Source organism: Astatotilapia calliptera, chromosome 12 (assembly GCF_900246225.1).
Source record: "Astatotilapia calliptera chromosome 12, fAstCal1.2, whole genome shotgun sequence".
In the NCBI taxonomy this organism is placed as follows: Eukaryota; Metazoa; Chordata; class Actinopteri; order Cichliformes; family Cichlidae; genus Astatotilapia; species Astatotilapia calliptera.
Window position 1 is genome coordinate 11,146,654 of NC_039313.1, and position 17,960 is coordinate 11,164,613.

A 17,960-nucleotide genomic window follows, 5' to 3' on the forward strand; every position below is an offset into this window, starting at 1 on the left:
AAGCATGCAACCACTGTGTGAGGTTGCATTGCAATCTCTTCTGAGCTGATGAGCAAGCTACACATTATCAGATCGAGAGCTGGCTGAGAACTCATCAAAGAGAGGGAAACAAAACTATGATAACTATGATAACTGGAGTGTGCAGCGTTTCCGTGAGTTCACCTTCTTCTTTCAGATGCGCAGCAGTTGTCCTGTATCTTGACTCATGTGTGTAGAGTGTTCAAAGCATCAGCATTATGTTTTGTTAATTTGTTTTGTTAGGTTGAAAAATAATTAAATAGACTTGTGATCATACTTATGGATCACCATGGCACTTATCATCAGCCATATGATTTATTTACGCAGCTGAAAAAGTGAGTGTGAATGTGCCTGACGTCACAGTATGTGTGTGCGCTGTGTAAAAGTAATTGCCTCCAATTGTGAGAGCGGTGATTCTGCAGGTCACCAGCTATTGTAAAAGGAAAAAAAAAGAATAAAAAAGAGACAAAATTTACATTGTAGAAGAAAAATAATAATAGGTTTAGGGAAGTGATTTATGGGGTCTCACACACACACACACACACACACACACACACACACACACACACAGACAAGGTATTCTTTGTCCACATGTGTACCTATATGAAACGTCATATGCAAATGAACCTATGTATATTCATGTAACCTCAATAAAAGAGCAGTGTTACGGGGGAGCGGACGAGAGCGACTGGGGTCAAGCGAAGGAACGGCGCTTGTCGTGGTTCTCTCCCTCATATATGAGTAACACAAAGAACTTTGCCTACTCGGTGCTTAATGCTTTCTGCTGTGTAGCTGAATTGTCTTGAACGTTCCAGCGAATGGGTTTAAGCTACAAACCTACCAACCCTGTTCCGGAAACAAACGAGTAAGCCAGTGGAACCACATATTGTGTTCTGCATTCTTCATCAGCAATGTTCTGTCAAACTCACCACGGCAGTTGCTAACATCCTCTCTTTTCTCTGGCAGAGTTTTCAGTGCTGCCCTGTGAAGTATCCAGCCTCTTCCACCACTCACCAATTGGTCACAAAGACAAGGATACAAGTCTCTCAATAAACCTTTTAAAACTGCTGATTGTTGTTTGAGTCTGCTCTTTAAGTCCACATTGAGCCAAAACATGAGCATCTCACCTTGTCTTTAAAATCTAATCCAAAAGGCCTGGGTGTTATCTTTGGCTTGAAGCTTTGATTTGATTTCTTGTCAAAAAATAGCTACTAGCACGACCTGGAAACAGTCCATGCCTTTATTACTTCACGTATGTGTTACTGCAGCTTCCTTTATTTTGGTCTCTCCATGTCTCTCACTTAAGATTCTCATGAAGTTACTGAAGCTAACTTTTGGTCACTTTTTCAACAAGAGTAAAGAGTGTTGTTTCCATCCAATTATACAATGGTTAAAAGCAGATCCAGTTTGAATCATGTGCTTACTTTAACTCAGCCATGATGCAGCCGTTCTCACTGTTAGTTTTTTGTACTTAATAAGACTTATTTGATTTAGTAGTTAAATAAGAACAAAAAATGAAAACAGTGGTGCAGCTGTAACTCATGCCATTTTGTGTGTTAAAACAAAAAATGACAAACTGGCTTGTTTTTGCATTGACCCCCCCCTAAAAACTGTTAAGCTGTTACCATAACTGCTCAGGCTTATGGTTAACTTTACTATTTGGATTGTTTTCTTTGATGTTAGTGCAGCAGCAACATGTCGACTATCAGTTAGTTGGTTTAGTTTTTTTCTTCTCGTGATGAAAGCTGTTGATGTCAAGTTCACGGGTAACAGTCTAAATGTGACGAATCATGTGGTCTCTGATTAGTTCCTTCTTGTTTTATCTTGAGTTCTTGGTTTCCTCTGGCTCTGTGTCACTTTCTGTTTTTGTTAGTCAAACCGTTACGCGTCTTGTCATATGCGGGTCCTGTGCAGCACTTCCCATTAGCCAGACTGTATTTTTAAATCAAAATTTCTATTTTCTGTTTCAACAATATTTTGTTATTTTTTCTTCAGCCTTCCCCTCTCTTGCACACTCATGCATTGCTGGATTTTTCATATTAGGACCTAATTTTTTTGCCGTGTTAACTACCTACTAAGGTACGTCCACTTTGTGCTTTGAATTTCCATCCAAACGCACAACGCATCAAAACAAGGCTGGAAATGCCTGTTTTACATCCCGGCTCTTTCCTTTAACAAAATCTTTGTAAAATGAAATTTTATGAGATGCGAAAGAGCACACACTCACACATACCCCCATCAAGTGGCACTCTGTTAAACAGTCACAGACTCCTTGAGCGATTTTAATCATAATTGCCCATGCCCCCTAAAAATGACATTTTTTATCACAGCCTTCACCGAGCGAGAGTGCATTTTAATATCTCCACCTTCGATGGGTAGAGAGCTTGCCTCTGTTCTGTCTCTCATTTTTCATTCTGCCTCTTGGGTGTTTTCAACAGTCAAATTACAGGGGGAAGAAATTTATCTGGCATTATATCGTGGATGCGATTGGAAAAGAAAAATGCTCGGCGCTAGAACGCCCTCTAAACACATACATATTCATACAGAACAATACTAAATCCATCATAAATCTCTAAATTAAACTTGATGTGCGTCTGTGTTTCAGTATGCGTCCGAGTGTGTCCTTGCATGTATCGGCTTCGCTTGTTTAGGAGTCTGTCCACTGTCTTTTGTGAGTAAGAAGCTAATGTGTTGAGTGTCGTGGTAGTTGGACTCTTTCCATTTTTGCCCTGGAGAGTCCACCGTCCCAATCAGGCCTTCTTTATATTCTAGCTGAGGCCAGAGAATAAGGGGCTTAGGGACACTGTGTTTGTGTGAATATACAACATTGTAAACATACAGCTCACTGCTCCCATTGCTTGGCTATGATAAGTTATCTGTTCACACACAGTGCTGAATATGGAAATGAAACAGTGTGGAGGAAAAGATGGGCATCATTTTGGTGTTCTTTGAGTGGAAACTTGTATGTGTGTGTGTGTGTGTGTGTGTGTGTGTGTGTGTGTGTGTGTGTGTGTGTGTGTGTGTGTGTGAAGGTAAAGCAGGACAGAGAGGCTCGATTCAGTGCAGACAAATGGCCAAACAGCACATCAGCATAAATCAATTACAATTCACCATAGGCCTGATGACCTCAAATATAACAAGCTGTCACAACAAGTGTGTGTGTGTGTCTGATTCTGTGTGTGGCTTGAATAGAATATGAGACAGTCAGTGCGGGGAGTGTGTGTATGTGTCTGTGTGTGATATTTGGAATGATGCTCTAATTCCTTACAGACTTCCTCTGTGTTCGCTGGCAGTAGGTGACATTATGCTGTTTCTGCTATGGCCTACTTCTCATGTCCCACTGTGATAGGAGATTTTGCTGTGACATCTTGAACAGCCATCAACCCACAGTGTTATGGACTATTTTCCCAAGTTGTGTTCCCATTTAAGGCAATTTCATAATGGCTGGAAATTGCTTTGCATTGCGCTTCGGTTTGACATGTATGTCACGAAAACATCACAGATTTGTGAAACAACTCACTGCTAATTCTCTGTCTGGTCTGGAAATGATTTTTATTATCATTATCATTATTATTATTATTGTTGTATCATGTGGAGATGTATAAAACAAACGAACCAGGGAATGACTTGTGCTTTTTCAAGCGGCTTTATTTCCAAACTGGAAGGAGATGATGACAGATGGGAGATAGATGATTGCAAAGCTCAGACCAGGCAGTTTGGTCCAAACACAGTTGGGGAAAAGACAATTCAGGCGGTTTCCGGGAAAAGGATGGTGCTCAACAGGCAGAATACTGCATCTGTTACCTTTAAGCTATAATTCTTACTTTTTAAAAAACAAACAAACAAAGCAGCAGTCTCACCACATAAAGCCATGAATGGTAAGTTTGAGCAGCATTGCAACTCATGGTTATTGGAAGCAGCCATGAATCCATGACCTCTGTGGCTATTTTTGTCATAATTGAGTTGCTATAGCTGTTTGTGTTACTGGAGAGAAAATAATCATTTTAAATGAGGACAGGGAACAGTTGTATAAGTGCACAGAGCTCTTGCTTGCAACCATTTGGTTTCATCAGTTATTTAAATCTCCTAGCAGCTCTGCGTGATATGGATTATCAGGCCTTAATGCACTGCAAATCATCCAAAAAAAAATGGCTATGGTTGCTATTGACATTTTCATATTTCATTACTTTTTCAGGAGACATCTGACAGCAGTAGCACTGGTGAGGAGACATTTTTCTGTTGCGATATAGATTGTACATCAATGCGTGTGCTTGTATCTCTGATTGAACATTTCACTGTACTATAACTAGATGAAACAATGATGAATAAATGTTGCATTGTATGCACATAACTCAAAGTTCATGTTCCTTCAGTTCAACACAAATGCATCCCCCCCAACCCCGAGCTTAAATATAGCCCAGTCTCACAAAGCAAGAGCTTGATGGCAGAAGTCAATGTTGCTCTTGTTCAGGATATTAAAACTCTGTACAGTCTTTTCAGTCTCTGATCGCTTCCAATTCAATTGGTTTTTCAGAATAAAAGCACAGTAACTGAACAATAAATAGGTAACAGAACACACAAACTGGTTTGAAATAAATAATACAGTGTTTTCAATCTTTGCCTCCCGTCACATACACCAAATATAAACTGATATTTCATTACAGAAACACAGGGCCAGATTTCACTGAGTCAGGCTGGTGTCCTGTGAGGCTCTTTGGTCCCTTGAGGGTGATCTTTAAAAAGCCATGTACTCGATGTCACAGAAAAAACATTCACTTTTAGATCATTAAGACTGTCCCAGTGTAGCGACACACTACCGATCTTTCCTCCAAATTCATCATAAACATTACAGACAACCAGATGCAGGAAATCTGTCAGTACAGTAGATCTGTAGTACATAGCAGCCAGAGGAGGCACTGACACTTTTTAAGGAAAAACAAGAGTCAACACGCATGCACGCTCTCACACTCGCCCACATACACACACACGCTCACACAAGTCAGCAGAATTAGACAGTTACTAAATTGATGTGTTGCTGCTGACAGCCCTTGTCCCATTGAGTCAATAAACATGTGCTGTTCACAGTTACAGACACATTTTCTTGTTTTTTTTTCCTTCTTTTTTTTCTTGTCCAGGAAACTCACAAAGCTTTAGTGTCTTGGTGAGAAAAATAAAAGTACCATTCATCTTCTTGCCTCTCAGCAACGTGTCGAATGTGCAATGTAGAGGTCCACTGCAGAAGATGATGTGCCAGAGGCATCGGTAAGGAGTGACTCAGACAAACAGTTCTCAGTATAACCCCTGTAGGTGTAATTAGGGGGAACATCACACGTCCATAATTGCATTGTTCATCTCGGCGTTACAGTCAATATAAAATGTTTACCTGGTAAATAATGCTGCACAAAGCAGGATTTGTTTTGTGAAAGTTAATGCTTGCCAGTAGAATGATAAGAATCTGGTGGTTTTTATTTTTAGGAGATGCACCTCCCATTTGATACTGTGAAAAAACACTGAAAGGGTTTGAAGATGCTCTAATTATCTTTGAATGTTGCTCGAATGTCCAAATACTGAGGCAGTTCATTGAAAGAGAAGCTCAGGCAAGTCAATTAGGGTGATTCTACAGGTTAAGTTAAAAGAAAGAAAACTGTAAGCTAAGAGTATGAGATGCAGTCTCATCACTTTTCGTCTACTTCTCAGCATCATACATGGGATTTTATATCAAGTCCATCATCCAAAGTTAATTTTTATTGAATATTTCATGAAAGGTGAAAGCCAAGAGTGTCATTATAAACAACCTGAGTGTCCATTATGACCAGTGAAGCCAAAAGCAAGGTGGCAGGGCTTCACATGAAGGCTTTCTGCACAAAATCTCCGAGTTAAGTCTGAAAGGGTGCCCTTGTTTGTGCTATCACATTTGAGATTGTCAGCAACCTTCTCTTGTTGTTGCATTTTTAGATAAAAATCAAGGAACACATGTTTGCCCTGCAGCTTTGCAATTGAGACTACAGACACAGTTGAAACTGCAGACGTAGGGAATCATCACTAATCTTATGTGCTCCTTGTGTTGTCTATTGATAAGTAAAGGGCCCTAGGCTCACAGGAATCTAAGGCCACTTGTCCTTACTTTTACCTGTCTTCTTTAGTCCCAAAGTTTTTGATAACTACAAAACATGTATAAAAAAATATGTTGTATTCATTCACAGAGTTAATTCCCACTTGTTTTCTGCCTTCTATAAGTTTTATAGTGTATTTACATTTCTTCTATCATGCTGCCCCCCTCTGTCTCCCAGGATTATCTATTATTCCTTGTCATCCAAAGATAAAACTTTGGATTCAAAGTCTTATCAGAAATACTAAAGTACTAAGCAGGTTAATAGTGTCTCGCTCAGCTGCTTTTTCATCGTCTGTTTCTTCGCCTCACTCTGTAAAAATCTGTCAACCAGTTGCGAGCTGAGATTTCACAGTCCGGGGTTTGTGTTTACACGCTGTGGCTGTAAAAGTGGCTCTCAGTTTTTACATATGACGTATTTTTTTAAACAGCCCTTTAAGTGTTCTGGAACATGATTGGTTTTTGTTTTGTTTTGTTTTTTTATGCCTCAGAAATGTCCATTTTCTATACAGCAATTTTATGTGCTAAAAGAAAGTACCCTTGGTGCTTCTGCACAGTATCTTTTTGAAGGCCTTTCTAAAGTCTTTGTTAAAGATGGTGTATATGACTGGGTTGAGTGAGGAGTTGCAGTAACCAATCCAGAAGAAAAATGTAAAGAGTGGACCTGGGATGGTGCAAGTCTCTGGGCACACTGCCTGGAGAGAGTAGGAGAAGAAGAAGGGGAACCAGCACACCACAAAGACACCAATGACCACTGCCAGGACAAAGGTGAAACGTTTCTCTCTGTTGACCATGGCTTTACGCCTCGCTGCTCCAGGGTTGTTATCTGTTTTTGACTTTCTCCCTGGCACCAGACGAGCCCCCTTTGAAGTGGCAATCATGTCGCGGTAGCGCTTGACTGAGGCTGGGGAGTGGATCCCCCCTCCAGCAGGAGACCCTGGCATGCTGGTGCTGCCGCGTCCCCCTCCATGGCTGTGCTCCATATCGCTCTCTGTGCTTGAACTGTCAGCATTGTTATTGTCAGCCTTTTTCTTTTGCAGACGCTTGCCCTTCTTCCCCTCCGCTTTAGTCTTGGTGGCAGACTGAGGCACAGTGGAGGGGGTTGAGGGGACTTGTGAAGAGGTATCAACCTCTGTGGCCGTGGGCACGGCTGGAGAAGGGGATGGAGGCTGCAGGAGATTATTGGGTGTGGGATTTGGGGAGGTTTGAGACTCTGCTGGAGCTGGAGAAGGTGTGATAGCGAGGGTGGGGGGTCTGGCATTTGAGGTTTTGTTGGATGAAGGAGGTGTGCTTTCTTCTTCATCCTTCCCATTGGCTTGTACATGCCGAGGAGGCTGACTTGGTGTTGCACAGCCAACCCCATCTTTCCTGGGCTCTCCTGGTGGGCAGCGTGTTCTCTGCTTGGCTATTTGGTAAATTCTTACGTAGACCAGGATCATGATGAGACATGGAGCGAAGAAGGAGCCAATGGTGGAGTAAAGGATGTACCAGCGCTCATCATTCAGCTGGCACTGAGGTCCTCTCTCACTCCCCTTGTCGCCACCCTCACTCTTGTTCAAAGAGAGCAGGGGAGGGAAGGAGATAATGGCAGAGATGAGCCACACCACCACAATAGCGGCTTTGATGCGTTTGGGTGTCCGCTGACGTCCGTAAGTGACCCTGGAGATTGACAGGTAGCGGTCCAAAGAGATGGCACACAGGTGCACGATGGAGGAGGTGCAGAACAGCACGTCCAGCGCCAGGTAGATCTCACACCACAGAGACTTGAAGTACCAGTAGCCAAGCAGTTCGTTGGCTAAAGAAAAGGGGATGATGAGTGTGGCCACTAAAATGTCCGCAGCAGCTAATGACACCAAGAACAGATTCTGCGGACCTCGGAGTGACCGGCTGGTTAGGACAGCGATGATGACCATGATGTTCCCGACGATAGTGAAGATGACCATTAAGGTTATGGCGGTGGCAAAGGCCGCCGTTGCTTCCGGGGAGTAGGGGGCAGGATTGAGGACACTCTGGTTGCATGGCACGGAGGATCCCGAGCCGCTCACACTGCTGTTCCAGCCACTCAGCTCCATGGAGCAGCCGCTGTCCTGAACCGAGGCCATGCTGGGATTATTTTTCCAAGAGGCTTTAAATTTAAAACAAGCAAACAAAAACAAACAAATAAACATGCAAAATATTTAAAAAATGTATAAAGTGTTAAACACTCTTAGATTATCACGCATTTTTGTCCTTAATAAAACAGTATATTTACATTAAAATACATTTTGTAATAAATTGATAATTATTTGGCATATTTACCTCAGCCGTTCTAGTTTTGTCACTGTGTTGTTCGCAAATGATCACTCCCTTGCACCCTCCACGGCAGGTCTTCCAAATCCATTTTATGTGCAACAAACAGTCCTGGGGAACGCGTCAAGACGCGGATCTTTTCAATCAAAACGCATTGCCACTTTTCAAAACCCGTTCTTCTCCACAAAAACAGAAACAGAAAAAGAAAAAAATAATCACTGCTGGGCGTTCGCCCTCGCAGAGTTACATCGCACCCTGAAGAATTAAAACTTGATTTTTTACACAGACCGATCCTTTTTCAGTTAATGTCATGAAAATGGAAAGATTTAATTTAAAACGATCTAATTTGGGGCCATTTACGGTGAGGCGTTGTTGGATATCAGAGATCAGATTAGAGTAAATTGGTCTGATTTCCGTGCGTCCTCGTTTGGAGACGCGCGTATACCTGACAATCTCGTTCGAATAGCGAAAAATAAAAGAGTGATTTTAGATGACGCGAAATAAAACCAATGCGGTGGGATATTTACACTGATTGTCTGTTGAAAGATTATGATGTTTCACAGGAATACCAGCGTTTCCAATCAAGAAAGAACACAAAGAACAACCTCAAGCTCTCCAGCTCTCCTGCGCACGATGTCACATCTGCTTTCAAAACACGTTGTTGTTTCAGTAATAAAAAGATCCTCGCAGAGCAGCTCAAGTCGGTGCGTCTCATGAGTTTTTTTTTGTGGTCCCTGGCGCTTCAGAAGTTTACCGGGATGCCATGATTCAGCCGCTCCGCTGATGCACCTCGCAGATTTCCTCGCAGAGGGGCAGCAGCATCTTCACTTGTGAACAGGACCTTACGACGAAACCTAATAAGTGGGGTGCCTCCCATCTCCCTCTTCTTTTAGACCCGGTGATGTCACTGTGAAGCCGAGCGTCATGGGATGTTTGCTTCCTCCATCCTTGTACAGCCCCCCACCTCCCAAATTATATCTATACCCAAGCGTCTCAGCCAACGCAGTTATATTAGAAATGGCTTGTTGGGTGGCACTGCTCCGGTCAATTAACTCCACAGGACGCTGTGATGTCCAGCTGGGAGAGCAGAGACGATGCCATCTGCTTTACTGAAAACATTTGTTTCATTCCAGGGACTCCAGGGTAAACAGCACAGTCATCATTACCATCACCATCATCATTTTTCCTCAAGATGTGGCAACTTCACATTTGTGCTTTTCAAGCAAAAAGCCTGTGTGACATTATATCATTCTTTGGTTTTTAAACGATTTTTTCACTTAGTCCTCAATAACTCCTTCAGTGCTGGAGGTCTAGATAAAGGCGCAGTGTAATACTAAAGGGAAATGCCATCCAAGTTTTAGCTGCCCAGTCTTGTTAAAAGCTTTTTCTCAGATTTTTAATGAGATTAGGTAAGGTAAGCACAGTGTCTAAGATTGTACAAGCTGAAAAACACCTCAGTGTTTGAGGCAGGGTTTATGTGCACAGTTCAATGTGTTTTGTGAGCGTCCAAATCAATACAGATTGCCAGCTCATAATCACAAAGGCAGGCTCAATTTTACGTGCGAGAAAGTAGTCACACCTTTATAATACAGTAAAACCACAAATGTCTAAGAATTCTAATAAAACAAATTCTTCATTTTGAAAGATGAACCCCTTCGGAGATTTAAATTATTGATGCATTAGGTACTGACTGATCCACCCTCTGGATTAAGGATCTAAAGCAATAAATCATACATTTTATGTAGTTACAGATTTTGCATATCAAATCCAGTCCATGGGTAATGACAACCATCAATTAAATGGTGCAGTAAAAGTGAATTATGTCCTTGTGAAATCTGAAATCTCCTCATGCTCATCTACCTCTCCACTCCCTGGATAAACGCACCGTGTTACCTTCCACCTCTGCTCACTGTGCGAGGTGCAGGGTGAGGGAATAAGGCACTCATTGTAATGTTCTGTGCTCATGCATTTACATCATCACTTGACTTCTATTTAAATCCCTCTGCAGTTATGCACCATGCAACACTTCCTATCCCTAGAAGAAGAGACATCTATCATCCCTCTGATTTGTTGCCTACCTGAGATCAAGGGCCTGAACGTTCAATTATCCATTGAAACCTACGTCATACTGGCTGTTTAACTTGGCCATAAAACAAACAGCAGCAGAGTTTATCCTGTGCTGTTTGAAAGTAGGTAGGTGGCCTCTGTCAAATAAACGCACACAAACAAACAACACACACATTTACCGGTCATATACACACACGATCTTATGAATGGTGTGTGGGTAGAGGTTCTGTTTGTTTGTTTTTGTAGTGCGTCCCCCACACATTGCTGTTCTAATGAGGAAGAAGCCCAGCTAGCCACCCATGGAATTACAATTGGGTGGCCTGCTCTCTGATTCTGTGACCAGAAGCAGCAGTCAATAATGGTCGTACATTTCTCGCTCCACGCTACAGAATCTAAATATAAAGGGAGAGAGAATAAAGCTTTTAGCAGGAGAGTGCACTCCAATCAAGTGTCTCTGTTTCCGTGGGTGAACCATGCTTTGTAACACGCTGAAAATGCATTCTGGGGGTGAGGGGTATGTCAGTGATGCCGAGGTTATAGTGAGTGAGCGGCACACAGTGTTCAGTGCACAGTACACTGCTTTTGAAGTGCCTGTTGTGTAAGAGCATGTGATATACAAGCATGCATGCACTCACACATACAGTTCACAAGCCTGGAGGGAACTCTGCTGCCATGGATCACCCACAGTGGATAAGCAATTTTTCTTTGATATCCACATTGGAAAAGTTGGTACTTGGTCTGGAAAGGACTCTCACTCTTAAAAAAAACAAAAAACTCCAGGAGCTTTTGAACAGTTTCATTGTGTTCAAAATAACTTCAAATTTCTTTTTAATTCCTTACCTTTTTAACAGGGTCTTGAAAATGAGATTACTGCAGGTCAGAATAATGTAGGGCTGTGGTCTGGTGGGAGTCTGTGGACATTATGGTTCTGGTCCAAATCAATTATAACACAATACCTGCCCTTTGGAAGCTTTCAATTTAGACCTTTTGGAATTACTGGCTTTAAACGGTTTTCTGTTTTCTATGTGTGGGTGTGTACACTCAGGTACTCATACTATTATGTGTACCAGTGTGCGATTTATAAACCTTGAGAGAGATGGTGTGTGGAGATCAAGGAAAATTTAGCCAGAAAAGGTACGCCTTGTCTTTCAAGTTAAGCTCTGTATTAGGATCAGTGAGTTTTGTCCCACTTTGACGACAGAGTGAGGTCCCTCCTTTTTCTCCTGTTTATTTGAAGGTTTCCAGAGGCCTCAGTAGGTAAACCAGTCCTGCAATGTTCTATAGTACACGGTTTGGAGAAAATATCCATACATAGCAAAATATATTATGATCTCTCTAACATACCCATGACTGGATGAGGAATGTGCTATCCATTAGCCATGAAGGTACAAATATGTTTGTTTGTGTGTGTGTGTGTGTGTGTGTGTGTGTGTGTGTGTGTGTGTGTGTGTGTGTGTGTGTGTGTGTGTGTGTGTGTGTGTGTGTGCAACCTGCAAACAATTACAGGGAGTGCTCCCAAATGACCATGCAGTCATTTCCCCAAATAACTACACCTCTGTGCATGTGTGTGTGTGTGTGTGTATGTGCATGCAGGTCAGTGCATGTGTGCGTGCGCGCATGTTACATGAATGCGTTGTAATTCTCCAGCTTACAGTATCGTGTTGCTCATCCTCATCATGTGGTTTTCTCTAAATGGGATTTCTTGTTTTGAGTGACACAGTCTTCAGCCGTAGATAACAAACACTGTGTAATGCCATGTCCAAAGGAAGTGTGATCCTCTCTGCTAATCCCTAATCTCTTATATGCTTCCTTTTGTACATACAGTACGCTACACATGTACATCAATTACGTGTTTCCAGAGCCTCATGTAATATGATTGGCCTAGTTTTATCTGGACACAGATGGGACCTACAGTTTGAGCCAGTTTTATTAATGAGGCAGGCTGACTGAGTCGTAACTGACTGATGAGAGCCGCATTCAAGTAGAGGGGAGGTGATACAGTCTGTTTCCTGTACTGGTATTTGAGGACAAATTAAATGACACCAGTGGTGATTTAATGTCTAAAATGCACATTTGAAGTGTGCGCGCGTGTGTGTGTGTGTGTGTGTGTATGCAAAAGAGCTATACAACTTGGTTTTCTGGTGGCCTTAGTTAATAAACAGTCTGCTGGCATCATCTGCTGGATACTTTTGAGTCATTATTTATTTCTTTTCATTCCAAAAGTTGTCACTAGAGAGCACTGTTTCACTACAAACGTATCCAGCACGATCTGTTTTGAAGACAACACAGAGAAATATCTGTGTTGTCTTCATTTCTTTTGAAATCACCTGCGGCAGTGAAAGAAGTACCAGCATAGTTGCTTAACTAGTAACAGTGCAAAAATACCAGTAATACAAATCAAAGTCTTGTGTAAATGTCTGCTTAATGCACAAATATTTTCATCATATATGACTTGAAGTAGGCTATTAATAAACTGTGCACTGAAGGGAAAAGGTTTTGCGACTTATATGTTATATATGTATGTATTATATTATTTGTTTATCAGTTCTGATTCATCAACGTGTTTGTAGCATTTTGGAGCTGTATGTCACATATGTGTATAATACTACTTTTTAGAAAGTATTAATCTTGCTGTACAGACCTAAATCTGGTTACAGAAACCAAATAACACATTTTATTCTAGATTCCCCATATCTCTTTTGTTTTTATGATTACATTTTTTTTTGCAGTTTATTTAAACCATTTGATGCACTGGTTTAATCATTAACAGTGAGTTCTAATTTCAAGTTTAAACACAGGTCTCTTAAAAGTAAAATCTGAACTGGTGACCACAGCAGTAGTAGTCGAGCAAAAAGCACATTATTAAATAAATAGAATAAAATGCACAGATATAATAAAACCTCCAAATTGGTGATGAGAATTTGTACTTAGTTACTTCTTACTAATGATTGTTTAGTTTTGATCTGCTCCAAAATCAAATATTTGTTTGTCTTTGTTTCTTTTTTCCTGTTTTTGTTGAACTCATTCATCTAAAGTGATTTACAAAGAAGCCGATGGAAAAACAGATCACCCTCTGATGGTTTCAGAAGAGTGCAAAGTGTTTATTTTGGCCTGAAATATAAAGATCAACATTGAATAGATTAGAAAATAAGGATGTTTATTTTTTTTTTCTAAAATTAAATCTGAGCCCCAACCCCCTCAGGAAAAAGAAGAAATAAAGTTTTAAGAAATGTATCTGATGGAAGACTAAGAAAAATGATGAAAACATACATAAAAAAATTAGTTTGAGCTCATATTTGTGTGCTTTTGATGAGTACATTTAAATGGACTCACACCAGATTAAATGCAGTTTTTTAGGGGCTTTATTTAACGTGATTGCTCAGTTTCAAGTCCAACCTGAAAACCACTGGGCATTTCTTTGCCCTCTGCATGGAAAACTGTAGCTAATGGAAGAAAAAAGTCAAGCAGAACAGCTACGCTTGCTTACGTGTTGGGTAATGGATATTTGCGCATGAGAGGACGTGGACTACTTTAGCTATGGCCAAAACAGAAGTGTGGGTGGCTTAATTAGCATCAGGAAATGAAGCAGTGGTGATAGTGGTAGCTGGTCTTTTCGCAAGTGTTGGTAATAGTTCTTTGTTATTTCAGTTGAACCAGTTGAATATAGAGCTGACTGGTTTTTTAATACTGTGTTGAAACAACCATGAGCCTTGACAATACTGATAAAAGTACAGCTGAAATTTGAAAATAAAGAAAAAAGTCCAGTAATTTATATTATTTACCTGTTTAAAACTGGTTTTAGTCAGATTAAAATGCTATAAACACAAATAGGTGTTTTGGACTTTCCAAACTTCCTGATTAGAAATAACTTTAATGACTTTCCCTCTTACCTGTAATTTCTTTTAGCAGACTTCCTGTCATGTGCCTAAAGCGATTCATGTTAGTTGAATGAGAGGATGTGAAATTCCCATTGCTGGCTGTTGAGGTCAAAAGGGACTTCAGACTGTAAAACCCACTTGCCACAGGATAATCCATGAAAACGCTCAGCAGCCCAATGTTTTTTAATGCCTTCTGATTCAGCAAGAGCAGCCGAAAGCAGCAAGGTCAGCGTGTGAAATTATGCATTTGTAATGCGCTCTGAAAACACTGAAATGCACCTGGGACTCGATGGCCTCATTGTTTTGTCTGTGCGGTGAACGATGACTGGATTAGTGTGTATAAGTAGTACAAGTAGTGAGATGTGGTGGACAGTAGTGTGTAAAACAGTTTTTTCCGCTCACACGGTTTTCATATGTTCCAGCATGTTTTATTTCAGTGGAAAAACAGCAGGAAGCCAAAGGTATAAAGTGCAGTAAGAATTATTGATATCAGTAACACTGTCATAAGAAATACTGAAATAAATAACAAAATATATTTACACAATTAAAAAAAACAAAAACAACTTTTTCCAGTTTGAGTGTACCAATCTGTCTCAGGATATAGAATGATACCAGCTGTGGTAGGTGCATTTCTAACTTTCTAAACGTGAGAATAATGAACTATTGCTATAAGAAGATAACACAGTGTTTCCTTACAAAAGACATATCATGTCACAGTGGTTAAAAGTGTATGAAAATAAGTCAGCCCTTCCAATCAATCAGGCACAGAAGTCACACAAAATAACACACCTGCACGTGCACACACACACACACACACACACACACACACACACACACACACACACACACACACACACACACACACACACACACACACACACACACACAAACCAAACAGGCAGGCACAACTCCACTCAAGTATAACGTCAGGGAAATTACCTCATAGCTGTTCCAGCTAGCTGGCTCAGAATCACAGTTTTTCATAATGTTTCCATGACACTGTGGTTTACATTGCTAAAATATAGCATTTTCAAAATATGACTGCAACCATGTGATGCCAGCAACACATTTAGCTTTCCTCTGAATGTACAAAGTGAACTTTTCAACAGTACCAACAACACATTTATGCATGTGGTTTGAGTCCTGGTAGTGCAGCGAGTCCAGCGCAGGAGAGTCAGTTAAATTTCACAGATGGATTTGTGCCTTTATCCCTGACACAGAACATCAGTCTCAAACTGCAGCAGCTGTCCCATGAAAGCCAGGTTTGGCGAGATGACGTGACGCCGCTGCTTGACGAAGTCGAACGCCTCATCCAGCCGGACACGTTGAGTGTGCATGAGGTAGGCCAGACAGATGGTGGCTGAGCGGGATATACCTGCCTGACAGTGCACCAGCACCCTTCCACCGCTCTGCTTCACCGAGTCTATATGTGGAAACGGAAGAGAAAGAGACAAAAACAGGAAGAGCAATCAGCATACCGTGCTTCATTTCACATCAGCGGTAATGTTTTACGAACAGACAGCACAGAAAGTTGGGCTAAACGAGCTGTCACCCCGGAAATGAGCGTTCAGTCACTAGTCACTGCTATAATGGAAGTTCCTTTAAATCAAATTCCACCTTCCCCTGAACTCAACTGTAGAAGGAAAGCTGGTCAAAACAAGCTCATAAAAACTATCAGGTGTTAATAAACTCTTTCATCAAGCTTAAGCTCCATAATCCAGTTGTTTTGTAACCAGATCATTAATGATTACATTGTTGGTCCCCAAGTGTAGGACTGAAAATGGATTATGGAGTTTAAGGTGCTTAAAATTTTATAGGTTTTTATTAAAAAATACAAAGGGGAGGCTTATTTAACATGGATTTAATTTTCTAAGTGGGCCTTCTATCTTTGTTGGAGTTTGGACTGACATTTCTGTGAGCAAACACTGGACTGGACTCTCATTTCAGAGGTTACATACTAACACAGTTTGGAAATACTCACCAATGAATGCAATTGCGGCAGAAAAGCAGGCTCTGATGTCTGCAGCCAGTGTGTCCTCCACAGTGAGTCGCAGGTACTGAAACTCCCCTTCATAGAAGTTGGGACAGGTGGAGGACACGTTGAGCACAGCTGTGATGCCGGCTGCAGCCAGAGTCTCTCTGCGGGATGAGTGGATGGCACTGCCCAAAAACAAGAAAGGTAGCAGCTCCACGGGACCATCCTGCAATTTGACAACAAAAACAATCACTAAACTGTTTCGTCTCGTCTTGTCTGTGGCTTTTCATCACACAAAAAACAAAACAAACAATCAAAAACGTTTTAATTGTAATATTCTGTTTTTAAATATTAATAACTTTTAGCTCACCTGATCATACGCGGGTGTCCTCCGGCCTGTCACTTTTGGCTCTGGCTCCACTGCGCAGTGATTGATGGTTGAAGTGTAGCAAAGCTCCGGATAGGCCTCAGAAAATGCCCCAAATCCACCTAAACAGAGGTCACATTAGTATGAGGTTAGCAGTAAGCTTTCAACACGTCCTCTTTAAATGTATGATCTGTGCCAAATAACAACAATGCTGTTATAAACATGAACTCTATTTAGAATTTTTTTAAACGTTCCTTTATCGTTTTGGTTGCATCGAAACACTTTTCGATCAAATCGATCATGATTGCATGGATGATCGTTAACGACTTAGTAATTCATTAAAAAACACGTCAACAACAATTTTATTAAACTATTTAAAAATAAATATATATGCTTTTAAATGGATTTAAACCGTGTGATGCTTTTTACCTTGCAGAAAGCAGATCTGCGTGTGAACTTCGTTTTGCAGGGCGGTGAGCAGCATCTGGGACACGCTCTCCGCCTTCAACTCGGCCATGGAGCTGCTTCTCTCATCCACCACAACCACTGGGGAGAACTCCCCACTCTGGAGCCGGGCCCTGAGCGTCTTGTCCGGAATGAGCCACTCCAGAGCCACCACTGAACTCTTGGATCTACGACGCAGCATGGCGTTCCAGTTCACGTTTCGGGACTCGCAGATGTGCGCCAAGGAAAAGTCGAGAAACGGTCTGCAGTCCAGCACCACGCACCCTGCAGAGGTGTACTGTTCCCGGGGAGTCCTAAGTATGTGAACCAACTCGTTGCCAGTTATTTCCAAAGGTTCGTTGATTGGATTCATTGTTGAAAAGTAGTTGAAAGTTAAGTTAAAAATAATAAATTGTACAAAATAGTCAGTTTAGACAGGTAAAAAGAAAATCCCTAAAATTATAATATATAAGTTGTATCAATTTTAGATGCAAAAAAATTTTCAAAGTAAAAGACTTAATATTGTGAGTTCTTGTTGAACTCTCCTGCAGGCCGGTTACAATCGGCTCTAGGTTCATAGTTTCACTTGTTCATTGATAACGGCTGCGCGGTAGGCGGGGTCGGCGCCACCCCGCCTATTTTCCACAGTAGGAACAACGTCAGAGGCGGAACGACCATATTTGGTCTGGCCGGCACTCCTCATATGGACACTGACGTCAAGCCTCATTTTCCTACCGCGCACGTGGTCGGAGTTTGGGGTTATCCCGTGTTTTTATGTCGAATGACGTTATACTGAGAGCTAAAACCCTCCCT

General features: G+C 41.4%; 2 protein-coding genes across 2 annotated transcripts; both read right to left on the reverse strand.

Moving 5' to 3' along the window:
* Positions 1-3,641: 3,641 nt before the first annotated feature.
* On the reverse strand, positions 3,642-9,577 carry adra2b (adrenoceptor alpha 2B). The gene is made up of 2 exons (XM_026188553.1): positions 8,426-9,577; positions 3,642-8,252 (listed from the first exon to the last, which is right to left on the reverse strand). The coding sequence occupies exon 2, from the start codon at positions 8,227-8,229 to the stop codon at positions 6,652-6,654; it is 1,578 nt and encodes a 525-aa protein (XP_026044338.1). The 5' UTR covers positions 8,230-8,252; positions 8,426-9,577; the 3' UTR covers positions 3,642-6,651.
* A 5,634-nt stretch (positions 9,578-15,211) lies between these two features.
* dusp2 (dual specificity phosphatase 2) lies at positions 15,212-17,960 on the reverse strand. Its single transcript, XM_026188851.1, has 4 exons — positions 17,133-17,960; positions 16,707-16,825; positions 16,343-16,562; positions 15,212-15,784 (listed from the first exon to the last, which is right to left on the reverse strand). The coding sequence occupies exons 1-4, from the start codon at positions 17,518-17,520 to the stop codon at positions 15,567-15,569; spliced, it is 945 nt and encodes a 314-aa protein (XP_026044636.1). The 5' UTR covers positions 17,521-17,960; the 3' UTR covers positions 15,212-15,566.

Coding starts and splice junctions, on each gene's coding strand:
- adra2b (XM_026188553.1), bottom strand. CDS start 8,229: ATGGCCTCGGTTCAGGACAGCGGCTGCTCCATGGAGCTGAGTGGCTGG.
- dusp2 (XM_026188851.1), bottom strand. CDS start 17,520: ATGAATCCAATCAACGAACCTTTGGAAATAACTGGCAACGAGTTGGTT. Junction 16,563..16,706: donor GGACACCCGCGTATGATCAG/GTGAGCTAAAAG, acceptor GTCAAATTGCAG/GATGGTCCCGTGGAGCTGCT. Junction 15,785..16,342: donor TGCCGCAATTGCATTCATTG/GTGAGTATTTCC, acceptor TTCCACATATAG/ACTCGGTGAAGCAGAGCGGT.